At 47.7% G+C, this 24,923-nt stretch overlaps 1 protein-coding gene across 1 annotated transcript in view; it reads left to right on the forward strand.

Moving 5' to 3' along the window:
- The window catches only part of LOC133107915 (CUE domain-containing protein 1-like), a 34,932-nt gene that overhangs the window by 4,754 nt on the left and 5,255 nt on the right, over positions 1-24,923 (forward strand). The window contains exons 2-3 of the mRNA XM_061217216.1: positions 21,879-22,569; positions 23,153-23,280. Coding sequence (XP_061073200.1) covers positions 22,219-22,569; positions 23,153-23,280 — 479 coding nt within the window. The 5' untranslated portion in view covers positions 21,879-22,218. The remainder of the gene's footprint in view (positions 1-21,878; positions 22,570-23,152; positions 23,281-24,923) is intronic.

A 24,923-nucleotide genomic window follows, 5' to 3' on the forward strand; every position in this document is an offset into this window, starting at 1 on the left:
CATTCTTTTTGCAGCTGCACATTCCCGTGCTCTTAACATTGCATTCACTGCCGTGTGCACAGTCGTCTACTGTATTTACACCCAGTGTGCAATTTAACTGGTACACCTGTACACCAGCTTGTGAATGCAAATATTTAATCAGCCAATCATGTGGCAGCAACTTGATGCATAAACGCATACAGACGTGGTCAAGAGGTTCAGTTGTTGTTCAGACCAAATGTCCAAATGGGGAAGGAATGTGAGCTAAGTTACTTTGACTGTGGAATGATTGTTGGTGCCAAACATGGTTTGAGTATCTCGGAAACTGCTGATGCTGCTCCTATGATTTTCATGCACAACAGTCTCTAAAGTTTGCAGAGGATGGTGCGAAAGACAAAAAAACATCCAGTGAGTATCAGTTCTGCGGGCAGAAGCAGAAGATGGGTCTAGAATACCTAATGTGTGCTCACTGGGTGTATATGCATGTATATAGGTTAATAGATACTGGTATCCCTTACATCTGTTTTGTCCATCTCATATTCTCTTATGGCACCTGTCACTGTTATTTTGAGAGTCATTTTACTCCAGCCCTGCTGAGTGCATTTATTTTTCTGCTTACACATCCCATTGAACCGGCTACACGTGTGACAGCTACTAACTTTTTTTGCAGAATTCTTACATAAAAATAGTCCTAAATTAAATAATAATAATAATAATAATAATAATAATAATAATGGATTTAATTTATAATGCACTTTCCATTCGAGAATCTCAAAGTGCTACAGGAGTCAAAAACAGAGAATACAAATAAAAAATAAAAATAACAAAAAACAGCAAAATAAAACGGCAGTATCCAGACATCGTCATCACTAAAACTAAAAATGTGGGTAGGCTCTTCCAAATAGGTGGGTCTTAAGACCGCTCTTGAAAGAGTCGACTGACTGTGGTGTTCTTAGGTGGGCAGGGAGGGCATTCCACAGTTCAGGGGCGACAGAACAGAAGGCCCGGCCTCCCATAGTGACCAGCTTAGTCCTGGTGGGTTTGAGGAGGTAAGTGTTTGATGAGCGGAGACTGCGGGTGGGGGGCTGAGTCTTGACCAGCTCCTTGAGGTAGGGGTTGCGTTGCCATGGACACATTGGTAGGTCAGCAGGGAGATTTTAAATTCTGTACGGGAGGAGATGGGGAGCCAGTGTAGTGAGTGGAGGATGGGAGTGATGTGATCATGTTTGCGCACTCTCATCAGGATCCTAGCAGCACTGCTTCCTTCTTCATCGTTTCCTTTGGGTAATTTGACTTCAGTATTTCAACAAATCAATGTTTGTTGACCAATCGTTTTATTTTGAGCAGATGCCACTGAAGATATTAGGCCAATTTTCTATTTTACAACTGTCCCAATGAGGGTTTCCTTGTATTACCCCCAATTTTCTGTTAATAATATCAAGGGTAAATGGGTGAATCCATGTTCACACATTTGTTTCCAAGTACAGTGGCTTCAGAAAGTATTTCACACTTTGTGTTGTAGATTTAATTTTAAATTGATAAAATAGCTATTTTTGCCCATCAATCTGCACTCAATAACCCATAATGAAAAAGTTAAAAACGGATTTTTAGAAATTCTTCGAAATTGCAAAAACTGAAATCTCTCATTTATGTAAGTATTTAGACCCTTAATTCAGTACTTTGTAGAAGCCCCTTTGGCAGCAGTTACAGCTTTGAGTCTTCTTGGGTAAGTCTCTACAAGCTTTGCACACCTGGATTTGGGCAGTATCCCATTCTTCCTGGCAGATCCTCTCAAAATCCGTCAGATTGGGGAAGTGTCTGTGAACTGCCATCTTCAGGTCTCTCCACAGATGTTCTATGCAGTTTAAGTCTGGGCTTTGGCTGGGCCACTCAAGGACAGTCAAAGACTTGTCCTGTAGCCACTCCAGCATCGTCTTGCCTGTATGCTTCAGGTCGTTGTTGTCCATCCGTCCATCCATCATCACCCGCTTATCCGGAGTCGGGTCGTGGGGGCAGTAGGCAAAGCCGGGTATTCCAGGCGTCCCTCTCCCCAGCAACGCATTCTAGCTCCTCCTGAGGGATCCCGAGGCGTTCCCTGGCCAGGAGAGATATATAATCTCTCCAGCGGGCTCTGGGTCTCCCTCGGGGTCTCCGCCCAGTTGGACGAGCCCGGAAAACCTCCAAAGGGAGGCGCCCGGGAGGCATCCTGATCAGATGCCCGAACCACCTCAATTGGCTCCTTTCGACGCGAAGGAGCAGCGGCTCTACTCCGAGCTCCCTCCGGATGTCCGATCTCTAAGGCTGAGCCCGGCCACCCTACGGAGGAAGCTCATTTCGGCCGCTTGTATACGCGATCTCGTTCTTTCGGGTCACTACCCAAAGCTCGTGACCATAGGTGAGGGTTGGGACGTAGATCGACCAGTAAATCGAGAGCTTCGCCTTCCTTCTTCACCACAACGGTCCGGTGCAACGCCCGCATTACTGCTGACGCTGCACCGATCCGCCTGTCGATCTCACGCTCCCTTCTACCCTCACTCGTGAACAAGACCCCGAGATACTTGAACTCCTTCACTTGGGGCAAAGACTCGTTCCCAACCCGGAGGGAGCAATCCACCGTTTTCCGGCAGAGAACCATGGCCTCGGACTTGGAGGTGCTGACTCTCATCCCGGCCGCTTCACACTCGGCTACAAACCGCTCCAGTGCGTGCTGAAGGTCACGGTCCGATGAAACCAGCAGAACCACATCATCCGCAAAAAGCAGTGATGCGATTCTGAGGTCACCAAACCTCGGCTGCGCCTTGAGATCCTGTCCATGAATACCACAAACAGGACCGGTGACAAGGGGCAACCTTGGCGGAGTCCAACACCCACCGGAAACGTGCTTGACTTTGTGCCGAGAATGCGGACACAGCTCTCACTTTGGTTATACAGGGACCTGATGGCTCGTAACAACGGCCCCGGTACCCCATACTCCCGCAGTACACCCCACAGGGTTCCCTGGGGGACACGGTCGAAAGCCTTCTCCAAGTCCACAAAGCACATGTGGACTGGATGGGCAAACTCCCATGACCCCGCCAGCAACCCTGCCAAGGTAAAGAGCTGGTCCACTGTTCCACGGCCAGGACGGAAGCCACATTGCTCCTCCTGAATCCGAGGTTCGACCGTCGGTCGGAGCCTCCTTTCCAGTACCCTAGAGTAAGCTTTCCCAGGGAGGCTGAGGAGTGTGATACCCCGGTAATTGGAGCTCACCCTCCGGTCCCCCTTCTTGAAAATGGGGACCACCACCCCGGTCTGCCACTCTACAGGTACTGTCCCCGACCTCCACGCGACACTGAAGAGGCGTGTCAGCCAAGACAGCCCAACAATGTCCAGAGCCTTCAGCATCTCAGGGCGAATCTCATCTACACCCGGCGACTTGCCACTGAGGAGCTTTTTGACTACCTCAGCAACTTCCGCCAGGGATATAGGTGCAGATTCCCCCGAGTCTTCAGGCTCTGCCTCTTCCACAGAGGACGTGTTGTTCGGGTTCAGGAGCTCCTCGAAGTGCTCTTTCCACCGCCCGACAATATCCCCAGTCCGGGTCAGCAGTTCTCCTCCCCTGCTGAAAACAGCCTGCGACAAGCCCTGCTTTCCCTTTCTGAGTCGTCGGATGGTTTGCCAGAACTTCCCCGAGGCCAACCGAAAGTCCTTCTCCATAGCCTCCCCGAACTCCTCCCATACCCGGGTTTTTGCTTCAGCGACTGCCGAAGCTGCAGCCCTTCTGGCCACCCGGTACCTGTCTGCTGCTTCAGGGGACCCCCGGGCCAGCCAAGCCCGAAAGGCCTCCTTCTTCAGCTTGACGGCCTCCCTCACCGCTGGTGTCCACCAGCGGGTTCTTGGGTTGCCGCCCCGACAGGCACCGATGACCTTCTGGCCACAGCTCCTCCTTGCCGCCTCTGCAATGGAGGCTTTGAACATGGCCCACTCGGACTCCATGTCCCCAGCTTCCCCCGGGATGCGTGCGAAGTTCTTCCGGAGGTGGGAGTTGAAGACCTCGCGAACAGGGGCCTCCGCCAGACGTTCCCAGTTCACCCTCACTACACGTTTGGGTTTACCGGGTCTGTCCGGCAGCCTCCCCGGCCACTTGATCCAACTCACCACCAGGTGGTGATCAGTTGACAGCTCTGCTCCTCTCTTCACCCGAGTGTCCAAGACATACAGCCGCAGGTCTGATGATACGACCACAAAGTCGATCATCGATCTTTGGCCTAAGGTGCTCTGGTACCAAGTACACTTATGAGCTACCCTATGCTCGAACATGGTGTTTGTTATCGACAATCCATGACCAGCACAGAAGTCCAATAACAAAACACCGCTTGGGTTCAGATCAGGCAGGCCGTTCCTCCCAATCACCCCCCTCCAGGTTTCTCCGTCATCGCCCACGTGAGTGTTGAAGTCGCCCAGCAGAACTATGGAGTCTCCGGGTGGCACCCTTTCCAGGATGCCGCCCAGTGACTCCAAGAAGGCCGGATACTCTGAACTGCCATTTGGTGCATAAGCACAAATGACAGTCAGAGCCTTCCCCCCAGCGACACGTAGTCGCAGAGAGGCAACCCTCTCGTTCCCCGGGTGGAACTCCAACACAGTGGCGCTCAGCCGGTGGCTTGTGAGTATCCCCACACCCGCCCGGCGCCTCTCACCTTGAGCAACTCCAGAAAAGAACAGAGTCCAGCCCCTCTCCAGGAGTTTGGTTCCGGAACCAGTACTGTGCGTGGAGGTGAGCCCAACTATATCTAGTTGGTACCGCTCCGCCTCCCGCACTAGCTCCGGTTCCTTCCCCACCAGAGAGGTGACGTTCCACGTCCCCAGAACCAGTCTGCGACGCCGAGGATCAGCACGCCCGGATCCCCGCCTTTGCCTACTGCCCGTTGGACAAAGCACCCGACTCCGATGCCGACCCCTGCAGGTGGTGAGCCCGCAGGGCGGCGACCCCACGTGACCAGTTCGGGCTGTGCCCGGCCGGGCCCCATGGGATAAGGCCCGGCCACCAGACGCTCGCCGACGAGCTCCCCTCCCGGGTCTGGCTCCAGCAGGGGGCCCCGGTTTCCCTTTTCCGGGCGAGGTAACTGGGTCTTTGTGTGGCCGTATCATGGGAGTCTTTGAATCGCTCTTAGTCCGGCCCCTCCCCCGGGACCAATTTGCCTTGGGAGACCCTACTGGGGGCTAACAGTGCCCCCGACAACCTAGCTCCCAGGATCACCGGGACACACAAACCCCTCCACCACGTTAAGGTGGCGATTCCTCGGAGGTCGTTGTTGTGCTGATAGGTAAACTGTCGCCCCAGTCTGAGGTCGCGTCCACTCTGCAGCAGGTTTTCCTCAAGGACCTCTCTGTATTCGGCTGAATTCATCCTTCCCTCAATTCTGATCAAGTCTTTCTGTCTGCCACTGAGAAGCACCCCCATAGCATGATGCTGCCACCACCATGCTTCACGGTAGGGATGGTATTAGCCAGGTGATAAGCAGTGCTTGGAGTTCTGCCTGAGTAAAATTTTTGTCTCATCAGACAAATCTTTTTCCTCATGCTCTCAGAGTCAGAGCAGGCTGCCATATGCCTTTTACTCAAGAGTGGTTTCAGTCTAGCCACTCTACCATAAAGGCCTGATTGATGGAGTGTTGTTGAGATGGTCATCCTTCTGGCAGGTTCTCCTATGTCTGCAGAGGACTTCTGAAGCACTGTTAGAGTTACCACTGGGTTCTTGGTCACCTCCCTGACCAAGGCCCTTCTTGCCCAGTTACTCAGTTTGGCCAGACAGCCAACTCTACGAAGAGTCCTGGTGGTTCCCAAGTTCTTCCATTTCACAATTATTGAGGCCACTGTTCTCCTGGGAACACTCAAAGCTTAACACATGGTTTTATACCTTCCCCTGACCTATGCCTCAGCAGAGGTTTATGGCAGAGGTCTACAGATAGTTTATTTCACTTCAGGATGCACATGACCACAATTTGAAGTCCTAGAGAAAAGGGATAAATACCTATGTAATTGGTAGATTTAAGTAAACATGTTTTCACGCTGTCATTATGGGTTGAATACTGATTGATGGGCAAAAATTGTAATTTTACCCTTTAAATATGAAATCAACAACACAACAATGTGTAATTCAGTGGATGAAATGTAAAATATAGACAGTGGGACCCCCAGTTGGTCAGTCAGTTGCAACAATAGGTAATAGATGCTTGCTATTATCGTTATCCAAATGTTTGGCACAGTTGAGAAGGCTTTGAACATTGTTTTGGTTGTACATTTTAATAGTAAGGGATTAAGTAATTCCCTTTGAAATGGCGACTGATTTTCAGCCTGGAAAATGACCCATATTGATTAGATAATGATGGTTTCTCCACATAAATATTTGATCAGTATTGAAGGCTATTGTAAGAAGCCCACAGCCCACGCCCTGGGTCTGTTTGAATGGATGCGTACCAGCAAGCACTGCTGAACTGTGTGTGTGTGTGTGTGTGTGTGTGTGTGTGTGTCCGTGTGCGTGTCCTTGTCTCCCTGTCTGTCACAGCACCAGAGCATGAATACAGTGTGTGGGGGCGGGGCTAGACAGCTGTCAGTCACAGCGCACGTGCAGTCCGAACATGGTGTGGTAGGCGGGGCTCAGGGTAGGGAAAGGGTTACGTGCAGCAAGTCGTCTGTTCCAGGAAAATAAATAGGTAAAAATGTGTAATTGTTGGCATTTCTATTGCGCCTTTATCCAAAGCACTTCACAATTGATGCTTCTCATTTACCCATTTATACACACACACTCACAGGCCAACTGCGATTGGCTGCCATGCAAGACACAAACCAGCTCGTCTGGAGCATTTAGGGGTTAGGTGTCTTGCTCAGGGACACTTCGACACACCCAGGGCAGGATCGAACCAGCAACCCTCTGACAGCTAGACGACTGCTATTATCTCCTGAGCCAATGTCTCCCCCCCCCCCCCCCCCCCCCCCCCAGTAGTATTAGTTTACTTATTTATAGGGGCGACAGGCAGTAAGAGCAGTCGGAGTCAGAGAGTTGCTGGTTCGATCCCCCGCCCAGGCTGTGTCGAAGTGTCCCTGAGCAAGACACCTAACCCCCAAATGCTCCTGACGAGCTGGTCGGCGCCTTGCATGGCAGCCAATCGCCGTCGGTGTGTGAGTGTGTGTATGAATGGGTGAATGACAGGGGCCATGCACAACCATCGGGAGTTAGCTATATTGCTCATTTACGGCTGCAGTGCCTGGGCAGGACAATGTTAAAGCAGTTAAAAGCAATACAATTAACAAAATGTACAAACTGTACATCACATATATAACAACGTCATACAAAACATACATTACATAATCTCCATGTTGGAAGACAGTTGGTTCCACAGGTTTAGATCAGTCATCACATGATTGAGGGCAGCACGGATGGTGCAGTGGGTAGCACTGCCACCTCACAGCAAGGAGGTCCTGGGTTCGAATCCCCGTCGGCCAGGGCCTCTCTGTGTGGAGTTTGCATGTTCTCCCCGTGTTTGCATGGGTTTCCTCCGGGTACTCCGGTTTCCTCCCACAGTGCAAAGACATGCAGGTTAGGCTGATTGGAGAGTCTAAATTGCCCATAGGTATGAGTGTGTGAGTGAGTGGTGTGTGTGCCCTGCGATGGACTGGCGACCTGTCCAGGGTGTATTCCTGCCTTTCGCCCAATGTATGCTGGGATAGGCTCCAGCCCCCTTGCGACCCTGTTCAGGATAAGCAGGTTAGGATAATGAATGAATGAATGAATGGATGAATGAATGAATCACATGATTGATTTGTTTTAAGTGTAGTTTTCAAAATACTGAATCTTGTGCAGCCATACTCCGGTGATACATTGCCATCCATTCTCACATCAGCAGCAAATGTGACATCATCATCCATTCTGACATCGGCAGCAAATGTGACATCACCATCCATTCTGACATCAGCAGCAAATGTGACATCATCATCCATTCTGACATTGGCAGCAAATGTGATATCATCATCCATTCTGACATTGGCAGCAAATGTGACATCACCATCCATTCTGACATCAGCAGCAAATGTGACATCACCATCCATTCAGCTGCAAATGGAGTTGATAAGCATACTCCAAATGGTCCTGCACTGATGTGTTAAAGAGAGCATTCATCATGAGTGCTTTTAATATTATTTCCGTTTGTGTATGTTTTTGTTGATCCAGACTGCTTTTCTGTGCAGTGAATGATATTATATTCACTTACAGAGGGTTCCAGTGAGCTGTCGGGTTTATGATTGCCGGTTTAGGGACATCACTGTAGCCCGAGGTGTGCTCCTGGGGGGTTCAAGCCCTAATCTCTGTAAAATCTCCCATGGTAAAACCCCAAAAATACATTCTGCTGAACTTGTTTGTTGATTAAAGCAAGAAAATATGCTTCCAGGTAGCTGGAATCATAAGCACAAGTTTGGTTTTATTTTGCTTCAGTCAGCCTACTTCAGGTTTCTCTGGTTGAGAAGGGTCAAGGGTCAGGCCCAAGGAGGCTTGGTTTGGAAGCAGCTGGACTGGCCAAGGGGAGATGCATCCCTAGTATCAGACATTTAAGAACAGCAGATTGTACCTGTGATTTCTTCATGTATTTATTTATTATTTATCCAAAGCGACTTACAGTTGATTTGACTGAGCAGAGAACAATCCCCCCTGGAGCAATGCAGGGTTAACGGCCTTGCGCAAGCACTCGACAGTGGCACAGATCTTATCGTGGCTATACCGGAGCTTGAGCCACCAACATTCTGGGCACAGTCATGTACCTTACCCACGAGGCGACAGGCAGCTGTTTTATCTGACAAATATATATTTTTAAAACCTGTCCATTTAAGTTGAGTTTATTCCCAACATTGTTTCACATTGTATTTTAGCCGTCATATGACAATGTGTGGTAGTAATGTGTGTTGTATAACGGTGGTAATGTGTCATAGAGGTGCAGTTCTGGGGGGAGCATCTCTCTGGTCTAATCCTGTCAATGCCATAGTGGGGGCTGAGGGTGGTAATGATGTCGGAGGTCTGTTTGTCCACCTCCCCAACCCATCCCCCAGGCCCTTTGATTACAGCTGCTTGTGCCAGACAGCTGGTCCCCCCCCCCCCCACCCCTCTTTTAAAGCGTGCTCATTTGCATGTGGCTTAGTGACCCTCATACCCCGCCCTCCCGGAGGATGATGGGAAAATGACAGACTGCCCTGGTGGCTTCCATCTGGTAGGCCGGCCCCCTCTCCAGTGACTGGCAGTCATGTGACCCCCCCCTGAGAAAAATAACAATTTTATTACTGGTATCTGTCTTTTATGAGGGTGGGGGGGTGCGTGTGTGTGTGTGTGCGTGCGTACATGCGTGTGTGTGTGTGTGTGCGTGCCTGTGTGCATAGACTGCTCGATCAGCCAATCCCCAGGCTGCGTAGATCTGCTCTCTCGGCCAATCCGCATGTTGTGTTCATCTGCACAGCCACTGGGTGGAGTCCGTCCAGCACAAGCTGAGTTCTGCACCCCTGAACACCACAGTGATGGGTTTCTGTCTGACGCAGAGGTGCATCGTGGGTTCTGTTGCACTTTGTTGTGGTGGCCATGTTCTTGCTCCTGTTCTCAGAGACTGCCCTGTGTTCCCTGAGATCACTGGATCAGTGGCCCCTGGACCTGGAGAGCGATGAAATCAGCTCAAAATAGTTATCTCATCTGACATGGGGTCGAACTGGATGCAGATTTTAAGGCAAAAAACAAAAACTGGCTCTCCAGGACCAGGGTTCACTTCATCTTCCCTCCGTTTTCTTCATTAAAACCCCAGTGTTCCTGACGAGTCCTCCTGTTCTCCATCTGCGGAATCAAAGCAGTTTACCCACCTCAGCAGCAACTCCAGTCCTGTCCAACGCCTCCTGGTAGTTTGTGAATACATATTATTTTTGTATTCGCTAACGGCACTTACTAATTTGTTTATTTTATGTTAATTATGCCCTATTTCTGTGCTGCTTTTGCCGGTGGTGTTTTTAGGTGAAGGTGGTGTTTTTATGAGACGGTGTGCGTTTTTATGAGAAGGTGTGCGTTTTTATGAGAAGGTGTGCGTTTTTATGAGAAGGTGTGCGTTTTTAGGAGAAGGTGTGCGTTTTTAGGAGAAGGTGTGCGTTTTTAGGAGAAGGTGGTGTTTTTAGGAGAAGGTGTGTGTTTGAGAAGGTGTGTGTTCACCAGTTCCCGTGCTGCAGTGGGTCCAGAGGAGAGGGGAGAAAGCGAGCTCCGTGGCGGAGTGGAAATTTCCACCCCCTGTGCCCCAAGCTGCAGCTAGGCTGGAGGCCTGGTCTGGGGGATCTGCTACTTTTGTTTTGGAAAGTCCGGATGCTGGAGCAAGCAGGCTTTTCTGAAATATTTGAGATCTAAGAATTTACCCTGCGTTTGTCTGTGTCTGCCTGTCTGCCTGTCTGCCTGTCTGTCTGTCTGCCTGTCTGTCTGTGTTTATATCCCCCCTTTGGAACAAAAGAACAAATGTCTGTTCCCAGTTTTTTGGGCATAGTGAAATTGTTCATTCCCCCCACCCCCACCTCACTGCCACTGTTATAATCATCACGGGCCTCTCGCTCTTCTGGAGCACACGTGGCTGGCAAGCAGAGCCGAGGTTTCTGGGAAATCAGGAAGAGGCGGAGCCTCCCCTCGCTGCTGTGGGCCCCTCCCCTGTTGGGAGCCGTATCCCTTTGATGTTCCTGTCCTGTGTAAGATCAGAAGGATGTGTTCCTCTGCTCTGTGGCTGGAATATCCAGGATAAGGAAGTAGGCCTTCGTGCCCAGAATAGCTAAGCTACAGAGGGGGTTTCCACCCAAAAAAAACGGCCTGTTGAATGCTCCGAACTGGGAGAAAAACATGGAATATGGAGGTTCTTAAAGAGGATTGGTACCACTCTGAGGTTCTTAGAGGAACCGTTATCAGTACCACTCAAGAAAAATTTCGGGAATTAGGGAAAAAGATTAGGAGCAGAACCTTCATGGTAGTCTTCTCTGGAATTCTACCTGTACCGTGTGCTAGCAGGGGGAAGCAGAACTTTATCTGTTTGTAGGAGAAAGGGGTATAGGTTTATGGGGCATTGGGACTCCTTTTGGGACAGGGGTAAGCTGTATAAGCGTGACAGGCTGCACCTGAACCAAAGGGGGACTTTTGCACTGGGTCAGCGTATGCTTAGGGTACCACAGGATTATTTAAACTCAGGACTGCAAAATTGTAGTAAAGGTGGCTTGGGACAGCAGGGAGTGAGGGGACAGGAGAAGGATGTGTAGAAGCAACAGACTGAAATGTCTTTGTTTAAATTCTGGAAGTATAGAAAATACATTTTTGGAACATGAGGCAGTCATTATTAGTGGGGGCTATGACATTGTAGGGATTACAGAGACTTGGCTTGGGGATGAAGATGGGGATGAATATAATATAGAGGGGTATAAACTTATATCCTGTAAGGGAGATGGGGGTGTAGCTGTTTATGTAAGAGAAACTTTTAATGTGCAGGAGATTCCAGAAATGGAATACTCAGGATATTTGCATTAAGCTTATTGGGGAACAAGAAGAGGGTGTTAACATAATATTGTGTTACCAACTGCCAGCCTCAGATAGTAGTGTGAGACTTCAATTACCCCAATATGAACTTGAATTTCCGGACAGGGAAAAGGCAAGGAGGGATTTTTAGATGTTATAAATGTGATTCAGCATCCAAGAGAGCAATCCATTCTAGACCTGGTGTCATGTAATGATTCCAACAGAATTTGTAGTATAGATGTAATGGAACCACTTGGGACAAATGACCATTCCACAATACGTTTTGATGTATTTTGGAAAATTAAGAGGGGCTGATGTAAGTAAAGGATTTTTAGGCATGCCAACTTTAAAAAGATGCAATCAAATTGAAGTAATATGGACTGGGAGCAAGTTCTTGATTGCAGGACTGTGAATGACAAGTTCAGTCGGGTTATACTTGATGTGCAATTTAAAGTCATTCCAAAGGTGCGGAAAAGTTGAAAGTTGAAAAACAGTCTCCACAGCGAATGAAAAGTTTGCTGGGAAAAAAAGAATAAACTGTATAAGATCTATGAAAAGGACAGTACTGAGAGTAATAAGGCTGAATATTATAACATGCGTGCTAAGGTTAAAAGAGAACCAAAGTTAGCTAGCCATAAGGATATTTTAAAGGCAAATTGCACAAGTGGCAAAATGTAATCCCAAGCGTTTCTTTCAATGCTATAATAGGAAAAGGAAAGTTAAAGAGGTATTTAAGTGCATTGACAAAGGAGAACTGCTGTATAAGACTAAAGATATTGTGGATGCTATGAATGGCTATTCCAAGGAGTTTTTCCAAGGAGGAGGTTACTTATAGACCGGAAGGCATATTCAAGACAAGAATTACACAAACTAAAGACAAATAAGGCAGCAGGCCCTGATGGCATATTCCCAAGGCATATTTCTCTCTTTTTAGATAGGCGGTTTTCCGATCACTTGTGTAACACACTGGTCACTAAGTTGCACGTCAACGATAAGTAGAAATTATATGAATGTGAATGGTATGCGGAAGAGCATCTCTGAACACACAATGCATCATAACTCTTAAGTGGATCAGCTACAGCAGTAGAAGTAAAAAAAAAGTAAAAAGTCTAATAAATACCTAATAGTGCACCGTGAGTGTATATATATATAGTGTGTGTGTGTGTGTGTGTGTGAATTCTATGTATGCAGAAGAGTGTGTGGATATGCAACTTGTGTGTGGGTTTTTCCTGCTTATTTAGATCAGTTTCTCAGCAGTCTGTCGTCCTGCCGCTCCGTTGCAGGGTCGTGTTAGCGGGCCGCAGTGAAAGTGTGTAACGACGAGCCTTGGCAGAGACAAGCTGCTTGTTTATGCTTGTTTTTCAACAGCTTACAGCCTGTCTGCCATTGGCCCTGTTCCCGCAGCACACTCCAGGTCTGTCACCATGCCACACGGCTAGCTGTCGGCTTAGCGCTGGCTTATTACACCATTTTATTGGTGTCTTTCCCCTTATTATAGAATTCCATTCCAAATGGTGTCAGTTACTGCGTGGTGAAACGTTGAGACATATGCATTTGTTTGTGTATTATTATTTCACTGGGGACTGTCGACAGCTGAGGTTTTGCACTTCAGTATGAGTTACTTGATTAGGTTCTCTCACGCTCTGTGAATACTGTGCCATGTGTATTCATTCCCACCAGTCTCTCGGTTCTTGTGGGATCCACATATTGGAATTTCCCCGCCCAGCCAGTATCCAGTCCAGAATGCCCGTGCTGACAGGAAGAAGGGGGAAATTCTCCACATATTTCCATCCCGATGTCGCTGGTTTTCCACCAAAGGGAGATCTGAATGGGCTGATGGGGAAAGATGCTTGGAATTTTTTTTTTTTTAATAGATATTTATTCCCAGAGTGGGCTTGGAGTTAAATGCTGAACCCACTCTGGAAGGTATTGTTAATTTCCCAAGAGCCCTGTGATGGTGTAAATGGTGTAGAGCAGGGTTCGGCAATCCTGGTCCTAGAGAGCTGGGGATGTGCTGGTTTTCAACTAAGTGCAGAGTTACCACGAACGCCAGCACAAGACCAGGGTTGCTGACCCCGGGTGTAGAGGGTTGAGCAGACATGGTCCTGTTTTTGAGAGTGGTTTACTTTCATGACCATGTGTCAAAGAGTGCCGAGAGACTCATTTTGTTCCTTCCCCTCTTGGGTTCATCCCTTCCCCCTTTCCAGTTCATTCTCTCATTTCCTGTTTGTGGCCCAGATTCCCACGAGAGACATTAAGCTCACTGAGGTGTATGTTTCTGTGTTTCTGTGTGTGTATGTGTGTGTGTGTGTGTGTGTGTGTGTGTGTGTGGTGCTTGAGACTGTCGCTACCAGGGTTTTAGTAACTATGAGGTGATAAATCCTATCAGAAATAGAGAGAGTTTATCCACCAGATAAACTGAATCTCAGAACCCTCGGATGGGGCATAGCTGGCTTTAGCAGACCCCCAGGAAGGGGCATAGCTGGCTTTAGCAGAACCCAAGGATGAGGCATAGCTGAAATGCATTGGTTGAAATTGTAATTCTATGTGTTTTCATCCATCTTCCCTTTGGCCTCTGCCTGACGGACTTAATTGGCATGAAATGTGCCCAATCTACTGCTATTGAGAATTTACTTAAAGACTTTTGGCAATATTTTTATACAATTTGCCTAATATTTTTATGTAACCCTAAACTTTGCCAGTGTATTTTATTTTATACAGCGCATGCCAACCTTTGTGGTGACACGATTAATGTGGTCCATTTACATTGCATTACATTACATTAATGGCATTTGGCAGACGCTCTTATCCAGAGCGACGTACAACAAAGTGCATACCCATAACCAGGGATAAGTGTGCTGAAAGACCCTAGAGGGAAGTACAATTTCACTGCGACCTGTACAACAAAGATAAGGACCAGGGCCTATTTAAAATGTTTTTTTGTTTTCTTTTTTGTTTTTTTAAACGAAGCAGAAGTGATCAAACTTAACTATCCAAACACTGCTTACCTAGCCAACTAAAAATACCGATACACAAAGTAGATCACAAAGACAACAATTAAGGTTCACAGGGAGGTAGGGAGGGATGGGGAGAGGTGCTGCTTGAAGAGGTGCGTCTTCGGTTTGCGCTTGAAGGTGGGGAGAGATTCTACAGTTCTGACCTGACCTTAAAGAGGGAATTTTCACTGTCAATATACGATGGGTATCATGGGCTTACTGGCCTAAGGATTCCTCTTTTATGACAACAATTCTAATTGATTTTAGAAATAGTTAAACTACATGGTCCTGGAAAATGTAGATAAGCTAGCTCTGGTCAACATAGATATATAGAACACAACATCTTGATTGCTCTATTAAGTAACTTAGACTCAATCAAAAAACTAAAAAGGCTAGTTGCAAAATTGTTGGATTTAATACAAATATGAACTGTCGTAGCAATTAATTCTAACCTTTATTTTTCTACTTTCCTACTTAGAAATGTTGACTGCAACATGTATCCAATGAAGTATTGATTTATTTGTTTTTATATATATACGGCACAGTGGAAAGCTAGGTTCAGTTTGCCGGTAGTCGCATGTCAATGAATAAATCCTGGGTCCCCTGAATTTTAAGAAACGCCATACAATAAGCTTGCCATAGGAACAGCTACAGATTTAAAACACACAGAAATGATGTGATAAAGATAATTCGGCAGCATTGAATTCCCTGTGGTCTTTGCATTCGTAACCCCCTGAGATAGCCAAAGATAGCTTGCTAGGACTAGCTTGTCAGGTGCTCATCTAGAATGTAAGCAGCCTGACCAGAGGCTATTATACACAGCTATATATATCATTAACTTTCATTAACTGGTGATGAAAGCGCATTTATTTTAACCTGAGCTAACCATTTCAGCTTCAGAAATAAAGAATCGGTTATCGGTTAGCAATCGTTTGTAAACATTTACAACTCAGTTTCAGTTATACGTTTAAGCGTTTAACCGGTCACACCACTCGTGCATAGCTGGCTTTTGCAGAACCCGAGGTTTAGCTGCAGCTCACCTGCGTTCTTCAGGTACTGTGCCTCTCGGCTGATCAGCAGTCTTTGTTTGTGAAATATCACCCAGGTGCCAGGAGCAAACATGAAGTATAAAAGTAGGGTTTATTTTGGTTTTGTGCATACGATTCATTCTCTTTTTCAGCAGAAAACATATTTTAAACATATCCAAAATGTTTTGTGCTCTGTGAGGTTTTAAAATCACTGCAGGTGTTTCTTCATTTCTGTTGCCACTGATCTTGGTGTTAAAGCTTTCTTTTGACAGTGTGCGATGTAATGTAAGTGATTTCTAAGTTCATTTTGAAAAGTCTGCTGCTGATATATTTTTAGCTACTTCTCCATTGCAGTGAGTAAACCTGAGTGGGACAATTATTCATAAAATAGGATCAAATTGGTTGGGGAAAATAGGAAGTGCAGAACTCTGATTGGATGTTGGTGGGCGATGCAGGCAAAAAAAGATAAGCCTTGGGCAACGTTTTTTCCACCAACCTTCGACATTTAGTTGCCCAGTTGCTCATGTTGCTGGCCTTCGCTCAGCTTCATAGAAAATTAATGGACTTCCAGCAACTGGTCACCTCAGTCGCTCGCTGTGTGGACCCAGGGGTTGGGCTTCTGATAGCAGTGGACAGACATTTCCACATTCCTGTATACCAGTCTGAATGGCAATACCATAGTTTTTTTCTATTAAAGCCATGCATGCAAATCTGCAGGCGTTTCCTTTGGTTTGGCTCTAGCTCCGCACACATTCACCCAATGCGTGAAGCCAGCACTGGCTTCACACTGTTACCCGGACGACTGGTGAATATGTGCCCCAAGAGAGGCTCGAGCCTGACTGGGTCACACATGACGGTCACCTGATAAGGCCAGTCCTCTCGACAAGGCCGCGGGTGCTGATGGGGAGCTTATTTCAGCTCACTGCGGGGAGGCTGGTGACCGAGGCGGGGCTGGAGGTTTCTAGGTTCTCTGGCTGCAGCCGCCCAGCTTGGCCTGCTAGGGTTGGTCCTCTTCTGGCCATGGCAACAATGGATTACAGCACACGGGTCTGCGCTCTCTTGTCAGTTTTCTGCCCCAGTGTGGTGCAGTTGGGGGGCTGTAGTTTTCTGCCCCAGTATGGAGCAGTTGGGGGGCTGTAGTTTTCTGCCCCAGTATGGTGCAGTTGGGGGGCTGTAGTTTTCTGCCCCAGTATGGTGCAGTTGGGGGGCTGTAGGGTGGAGGGCTGTAGTTCTGTGTGTGTGTGTGTGTGTGTGTGTGTGTGTGTGTGTGTGTGTGTGTGTGTGTGTGTGTGTGTGTGTGAGAGAGAGAGAGAGTGTGTTTGACTGTATAAATAACTGTGTATCCGGTGATTGTGTGTTTGACAGCCTGTGTGTTGGTGATTCTCCTGGTTCCTGTAATGCTGTGATGCTCTTTCTGCACTGACAGTGAAATGCTGTGTGAAGGCCTTTTATGAAGCCTTTCTGAATTATGTATTAGATTCATGTCTTCCTCTTAGTACATTGCAGTTTAAATGATGTTTATTTGCTTGTTGTTGCTGTAATTTCTCTCTCTCCCTCTCTCTCTACTTCTTACTCTCTCTCCCTCTCTCTCTACTTCTTACTCTCTCTCCCTCCTTCTCCCCTTCTCCTTCTCTCTTTCTCTTTCTCTTTCTCTTTCTTTCTCTTTCTTTCTCTTTCTCTTTCTCTTTCTCTCTCTCTCTCTGTGCTGTTGAGAGATGAGCTGAATGTCAGGCTGATGTCTCTCTCTGCCTCTCTTTCCATCTCTCCCCCTTCTCTACCTCTATCTCCCACTTTCTGTTTTACTCTCATTCCTTCTTTCCCTCTCTCTCCTCCACCCCCACCCCCCCTCTCTCTGTTGGACACAGTGCGGCACGATTTGTACTCAGTGTACTCTATGTGCTGAATGCTCTCTCTCCTGTCTCTGTTGGACAGGGTGTGGTTGTGTATACTGTGCAAGAGTTTGTGTGTCCTGTGTGCTGAATTCAGGTCTCCACTGTACACTCACTGGAACCTGTGTGCATTAATGCGTGCATAAGAAATGGGTCAAATCTGATCACGTGGCGTACACATTATTCTGGCAGAAAGAAGCTGCAGGGAGGCTGTATCACATGAACGGGAGGTCTCACACACACACACACACACACACACACACACACACACACACAGAGTCTCACACACACACACACACACACACAGAGGTTCAGACACACATACACACACACACACAGAGGCACACACACAGACACACACAGACAGGCTCAGACACACACACACACACACACACAGGCCCACACACACAGGCTCTCACACACACAGTCTCTCTCACACACACACACACACACACAGGCTCTCACTCACACACACACACACACACACACACAGGCTCACAGACGCACAGGCTCAGACACACACACACACACACACACACAGGCCCACACACTCCCTTAAGGAGGCCCAGTGAGGGGTTTCATTCCGTATTTGAGTAATGATCATTTACATATTTACGTATTTGCACATGCAGTTTAGACCATGCAGTGTGCAGGTACTGGAGTGGGTGGGAGGGTTTAGACGGTGAATCAGAAACATGGCTGCTGAGCCAAAGAGCTTTTTTCCCCATTGACTTCCACGTAAAAGCTCAAGCTGAAGTTTTGGGGAAATATTGCATTTTGATACCTTTTTACAATAGGAGCCCTGTATCCAATCTCTTGTCCATGAAGGCTGTAAGAATATAGAGAAAATGTTTCTGTTTTCAAAGTGAGGGGGAGGGTTCATTAATGTCTACTCATGTGAGAGTCTTTTGGGTGAGAGGTTTGTCTGGGTGGGTGGAGGGATATGTCAGTGTGCATATAGTATTCTGAGGCAGAGGCAGATGGCATCTCTAGGGCACTGCCTGCCCTGAGTGTTAGTGCACTGCCTGCCCTGAGTGTAAGTGCACTGGTATTAAATCCCCACTCTCTGTGCCAGAGGAGGCCAGACCAGCCAGTGATGCTGTGTACGCAGGGGATCGGGCCAATCGTTTCCATAGCGCCGAGGTGTGCCTCTGGTCACCCATGGCTCTTTCCCTCTCTCGGTTTCTCTCTCCCTCTCCCTCTCCCTCTCCCTCTCCCTCGACTGCCAGACGACCACTCTTACCGCCTGAGCCAATGTCACCCCATTCGTAACAAGAACAAAAACAGGAAAAATAAAGAGTAATACATTTAATTATGATAACAGAGTTGCTTCTGCATGCAGTGGGCAGGATGACACCGTCAAAGATTTTGGACCAGATTTTAGCTCTAGGGCAGTGTTGCCTACAGTAAATTGGTGTTGACTTTCATGACACCTGGGCTTCTTCTGGAAGATAATAATCTTTGTCTTTTTTTAATTTACTGCCAGGGCCCAGTTTTGACAGTATTTCTCTATCAGATCCAGATGCTGCTGTCGACCCTGTTCTGTGCGTGACAGCAGCACCAGGTCATTTGCAAAGAGCAAGAATTTAACTTGTGTTGTTTAGGATGAGGCCAGGAGCTTCAGATTTGTCCAGTAACACCGCTAACACATTGATGTAAATATTGAACAGGGATGACTCAAACTGCAGCCCTGTCTCACCCCTCGCCCTTGAGTGAAGTATTCTGTTCCTTTGTCGCCAAGTTTTATTCCGCACTTATTTTCCAAATATATAGATTTGATAATGTCAAACGCGTTACCCCCTACACCACTTGGGATGATTTTATATTATAAGTCATCATGCCAAATAGAATCAAATGCTTTCTTAAAATCAACGAAGCATGCAAATATTTTTTCTTTGCTCTTTTGGTGAACATGTTGATTAATTGGGGTGTATAGGGTGTAAATGTGATTTGTAGTGCGGCAATTTGGTAGAAAGCCAATCTGACTCTTGCCCGAGACACTGTGTTCGGTAAGGAAGGCCTGTATTCGGGCGTTAAGAATACTGCAGAAAACCTTCCCCAGATTACTTGTCACACAGATGCCTCGGTAGGTATTGAGGTCAAATGTATCTCCACTCTTGTATATTGGGGATAGAAGCCCCCTATTCCGGCAGCCAGCTTGTAGAAGCAGGTTGAACAGTTTAAGCAGGGCCTTCTGCAGCTCAAGAGGACTTGTCGTGTTAGAGCATTTCTGATGCTGCCTGGGCTTTTTTTGGTTTAAGACTTTGGGGTTTGTCTGTTAGTTCTTCTAGTGAAATCTGGTAGTCAATTGGGTTTTGATTGTTTTTTTGTTTTTTAAGAGTTGATTCCAGCATTTCAAGTTTTCCTTTTGTATGTTTTTGTTCAGGTGAGGTCTTCTTCTGCCAGTGTTTCTTTGTAAAGGATTTCAAAATGTTTTTGTTTTTTTTCCAAATGTCTCCACTTTCAATGGCTGGGATTGTTTAGAATTGAAATTGAAATTGATCCATTTTTCCAAAAACAGATTTTAGTGTTCAGTGTAGAGATTTTTGAAGTAGTGATCTTGCTTGCTTAGGTAATATTTTTGTGTTAAAACATTGGTACAAGACCATTGTAAATCATTGATAAAGGCTCACTGACATGTTGACTCACCCTCTGCCTGTATTTACTGTCCTTAAATTCGGGTTTCAAAATATACAGTTGACAGACTGACACTCTGTACCAAAACATTGTACAGCTGTACAATAATTCAAGCTCATTGGTTCAAATTGCCACAGCCAATGGCGTGCGTGGGGTTTCAACGTCAGCGAGTTCACAGAGAAGGGGGAGGGGTGAACAGTGTTTGTTGCTGCAATTCCTCTCTTGATTGTTAGGAGTCCTAAATGACCTATTGTACCTTTAAAGTTTGTATATTCTTTGAGTATCTCACAGCATTTTTGTCTTAATTCAGTTTTCTGTGGTTGATGATGTTTAGATAATTGTTGTAGTTTCTTTCTTGCATTTCTGTACTCTTCATCGACCCATTTTTCTTTTCGAGGTCTCCGATTCTGCTCGTTATTGACTTTGTTCAGGTTACACTAGTCCCAAGAGCTGAGCAGTAAGTGAGCCGGCCTAAAGAGTCCCCTCTGATCCTGCCATTAAGCATGTACAGGCCTAAGGCTCGACAGAGGTGCACTAACTCATGCCCGTTTTTGTTTACAATACCATCAGGGTTGTTTGTTTTTGTAGTGGTGGGGATAAGGTACAGAGAGGGTTGCCTGAATATATGGCCATTTCCCTGAGTCTCAATGCAGTCTGGCTCTGAACCTGTTCTGAATCCTGGCATTGAAATCCCCACACAGCGGCACATTCCCCTCTCTCTCTCCCCCTCTCTCTCTCTCCCTCTTCCTCTCCTTCCCTCTCCCTCTCTCTCCCTCCCCCCTCTCTCTCTCTCTCCCTCTTCCTCTCCTTCCCTCTCTCTTTCTCTTTCTCTCCCTCTCCCTCTCTTTCTCTCCCTCCCTCTCCTTCCTTCCCTCTCCTTCCCTCTCCTTCTCTCTCCCTCCCTCTCCCTCTCAGCTGACCCACACATTGTTTGAATTCCATTTTCCATTTTTGTGGGCTTAGTGGGAACCAGAAAAGAGAAATCCAGGGAATTTTTTGATGCACACACACACACACACACACACACACACACACACACCACAAGCAAACACTGTCATATATGCTGCACAGCACAAACTACTACTACTATTACTACACACACACACACACACACACACACACACACGCCACAAGCAAACACTGTCATACATGCTGCACAGCACAAACTACTACTACACACACACACACACACACACACACACACACACACACACACACCAGTGCTGCAGAAATAGGGCTCTGATGATAAAACACAGGTCTTAGCCGTCAGAAGCTGAGGAAAGCAGATTTCAAAAATAGTTTCCCACAGAAAAGATAGAGGAAGTTTCACAACCTCACATTCACCATGATTCAAGCACCATCCCAACATGGACTAAAAAACATGCACAAATGTGTGTATATGTTGAATTGTAACTGTGAGAGAATGGTAACTGTGAGTGGTGATTGGTGACTGTGAGAGTGGTGAATGTTAACAGTGTGTGAGTGAATGGTAACAGTGTGTGTGTGTGGTGAATGGTAACCGTGTGTGAGTGAATGGTAACAGTGTGTGTGGTGAATGGCAACAGTGAGTGGTAAATGTAAACCGTGTGTGTGTGTGTGTGTGTGTGTGTGTGTGGTGAATGGTAACAGTGAGTGGTAAATGTAAACCGTGTGTGTGTGTGTGTGTGTGTGTGTGTGTGTGTGTGTGGTGAATGGTAACAGTGAGTGGTGAATGTAAACAGTGTGTGTGTGTGTGGTGAATGGTAACAGTGAGTGGTGAATGTAAACAGTGTATGTGGTGAATGGTAACAGGGTGTGTTTGGATCCTCAGGTGGTGAAGGGGGTGCTGAAGATGGAAACCCAGGCCTGAGTGTCACAGGGTGGGCGGCAGTGCCCCGAAACCCCTAGAGCAGCAGCAGTGGATGCAGGAGCAGGAAACGGACAGAAGCCCCGGCAGCTCGTCCTGCGCCCCTGAGCATGTCCACCATGGACTGAGCAGGGCGGGCCTCACCCAGAGAGGGAAGGATCAGTGGAAAGAGAGAGGGAACGAGGGAGGGAACGAGAGAGGGAGGCCGGGTGAGAGCCCCGCTTGACCCCGAATACCCGCCGTCTCCCGCGCGGCGTTGGCGGGGAGGAGGGCTGTGGCTGGCCGTGCGGAAGCCCCGCCCACGATGACCAGCCTGTTCCGACGCAGCAGCAGCAACGGGGGCTCGAGGGGCGGGCCTTCCCCCGTGCCCGCCCCCGCCCCCGCCCCGGGCCCCGCCCCCGCCCCCAGCCCCGCCCCCTCCGGGGGGGAGCTGAACAACAGCCGGCCGGCCCGCCAGGTGCGCAGGCTGGAGTTCAGCCAGGCCATGGAGGACTTCAGGACCATGTTCCCCGGGATGGACTACGAGGTCATCGAGTGCGTGCTGCGCTCCAACAGCGGGGCGGTGGACGCCACCATCGACCAGCTGCTGCAGATGAGCCTGGAGGGGCAGGGCTCTGACGACAGCTCCGACTCTGACGACAGCATCCCGCCCGAGGTCAGGCCCCGGGGGCGCGGTGGGGGGGTCCAGCCCGCCCGAGGTCAGGCCCGGGGGCGCGGTCAGGCCCCGGGGGCACGGTGGGGGGGGCCAGCCCGCCCGAGGTCAGGCCCGGGGGCGTGGTCAGGCCCCGGGGCGCGGTGGGGGAACCCAGAGGGGGTGTTTATTCCAGTGGCCGAGGTGCCTCAGATTCTTTACTTCCTCAGTACCTGCTCCAGGTGGGATCGAGGGAACTAATGGAAGTTTCCGGTCCTCTGTTATATTGTATGAATATTCATTGTTACATTCGTGTGGCTCTTGTCCAGACTTACAGTTTTAGTATGCGTGAAGAGGTGTGCGTTATCACTCTTAATACGTTCTTTTGTAAATTCGAGAGATGCATTGAAGATGAAGGCATGATTAGTTGAAGATTAATTAAAGTGCTCATCTAATCACTGAATGATGCGCTTAATTGGGCTTCAGAGGGAGTCTGTGTTCAGACTGTTCCACGGGGGAAAGAGGGGAAATCCATCATTATCCGGTAGCGTTCTGGGAGCCAGGATACGTATTTGAGCTCTGACCCCCCCCGTAACCCTTCCGGCAGATTCTGGAGCGGACGCTGGAACCGGACAGCTCGGACGAGGAGCCCCCGCCTGTCTACTCCCCGCCCACCTACGACATGCACATCTACGACAGGAAGTACCCGGAAGCCCCGCCCACACCCCCTCCCAGGTCAGTCTGGAAAGAACAGGGCTGTTTGGGTGGGCAGTGGGTTTATGAGCAGTGATTGGGTGGGCAGTGGGTTTATGAGCAGTGATTGGGTGGGCAGTGGGTTTATGAGCAGTGATTGGGTGTTTTAAAAGCTCAAATACTGAAACAAATCAAGCAATGCAGTGTTGTAGTTTAGTTTTTTTTTCGCAGTCAGCATTCTGTTGACAAACACTACAGATGGAGTGGTATAATGGAGATTAAGATCAAAGTGCAGAGGAAACCCTTCAATGGTAAGCTTTGGCTCTGTCTCTGGCTTTTAGGAAAAGGAGGGCGTGATGAAAAAGGGTCTGTCCTGTTTTCACTGCCCCTCCTTGCCCCACCTGCTGGTGGTTTGTGGAATTGCAGGTTGCATTTTAATAATAATGGCCCATCTCCATCTGTGTGTGTGTGTGTTAGAGCTTGTAATTTTCACCCAAGCCAGATAAAACCTGACAAGAACCCGACACTTCAAGGCGTTCAGGTTCTAATTCTGTCATTTTATATTGGGCTTGGTTGCGGCAGGGTTCTTTGTACTTTGTGCACAAAGCGCGGTGTGAGCTGGATAGCAGTTTAAGGGCTAGGGTTAGTCTCAGCTATGAGAGTGACAGAATGGGTCCCTCAGAGCTGGGGTGGAAGTTAAGTTGTCAGGGGAGTATGATGTGGGACAGCAGTCTTCGAAAGAAATAGCCCAGGGCTAGACAAACTTTTACATGGTTTTGTCAATGCAACAGGCTACTGCTGTGATGCTTTTGGGAGGAAAATAATAGTCTGAATCGCGAAGTAAATGGGTGCATTAATATTGAATAAATTAGCTTGTGTCCAAGTGTCTGGAATAATAGTAAGCATAAATGTGACCAGTTCTATCATAATCAGTTGGCTTGTCAGCTGCATTAGTGGCTAGTTAATGTGGCTACTCAGTTTAATCTAATTTTACTAAAAAATGCTTTCCTGGTCTTTGTCATGTCAAGAGTAAATGTTCAGAGTAGAAATGTAGTTTTAAAGGGTTTTTACGTAAGATGACAAGGATTAGCCCCAGAGTTTCGTGAGCTCAGTGTCGGTAGTCTCCCAGCCTCGCGTAACTCTTGCGACAAAACTGTGAAGCCATTTTTCTCAAAAACAGCATTTGGTGGCACTCAAAATGCAACTCCCTTGATAGACCTGGAGTAGAGATAACTTTGGTGTTGTTAGAAAGCTTGCGTTCTCATTTTATGAGTAGAATCTAAAATTCAAAATATGTTTTGGGGTCATTACGACTGATTTTGATAGAGCAGGTCACAAATATGAAAAACAGGTTGCTTGTTATATTTCCAAACAACCAGAAAGAAGTCAGACATTAGTTGCAAATTCTGCAAACAGAATGTCAATGAGTGCATAGACTGTTGGCTACTTATTACATTTGGTGCTAGTGTGAGAGTGTGAGAGTGTTGTCCTTTACATGTGAGTGAGTGCATGTGCGTGTGTTTGTTGTATGTGTGTGTATGTGTGTATGTGGAGCCATGGGAAGAGGTGGGAATAATTGTTGTTCTCTTAACTAAGACTGTACTGTGCTCTCAGCTGTGTCCAGCCGGGCGTGGACCGTGACTGGCAGGCAGGGGTTTGAGTGGCAGGGGGTGAAGCAGGGTCAG

This window comes from Conger conger, chromosome 13, assembly GCF_963514075.1.
Source record: "Conger conger chromosome 13, fConCon1.1, whole genome shotgun sequence".
Taxonomy (NCBI): domain Eukaryota; kingdom Metazoa; phylum Chordata; class Actinopteri; order Anguilliformes; family Congridae; genus Conger; species Conger conger.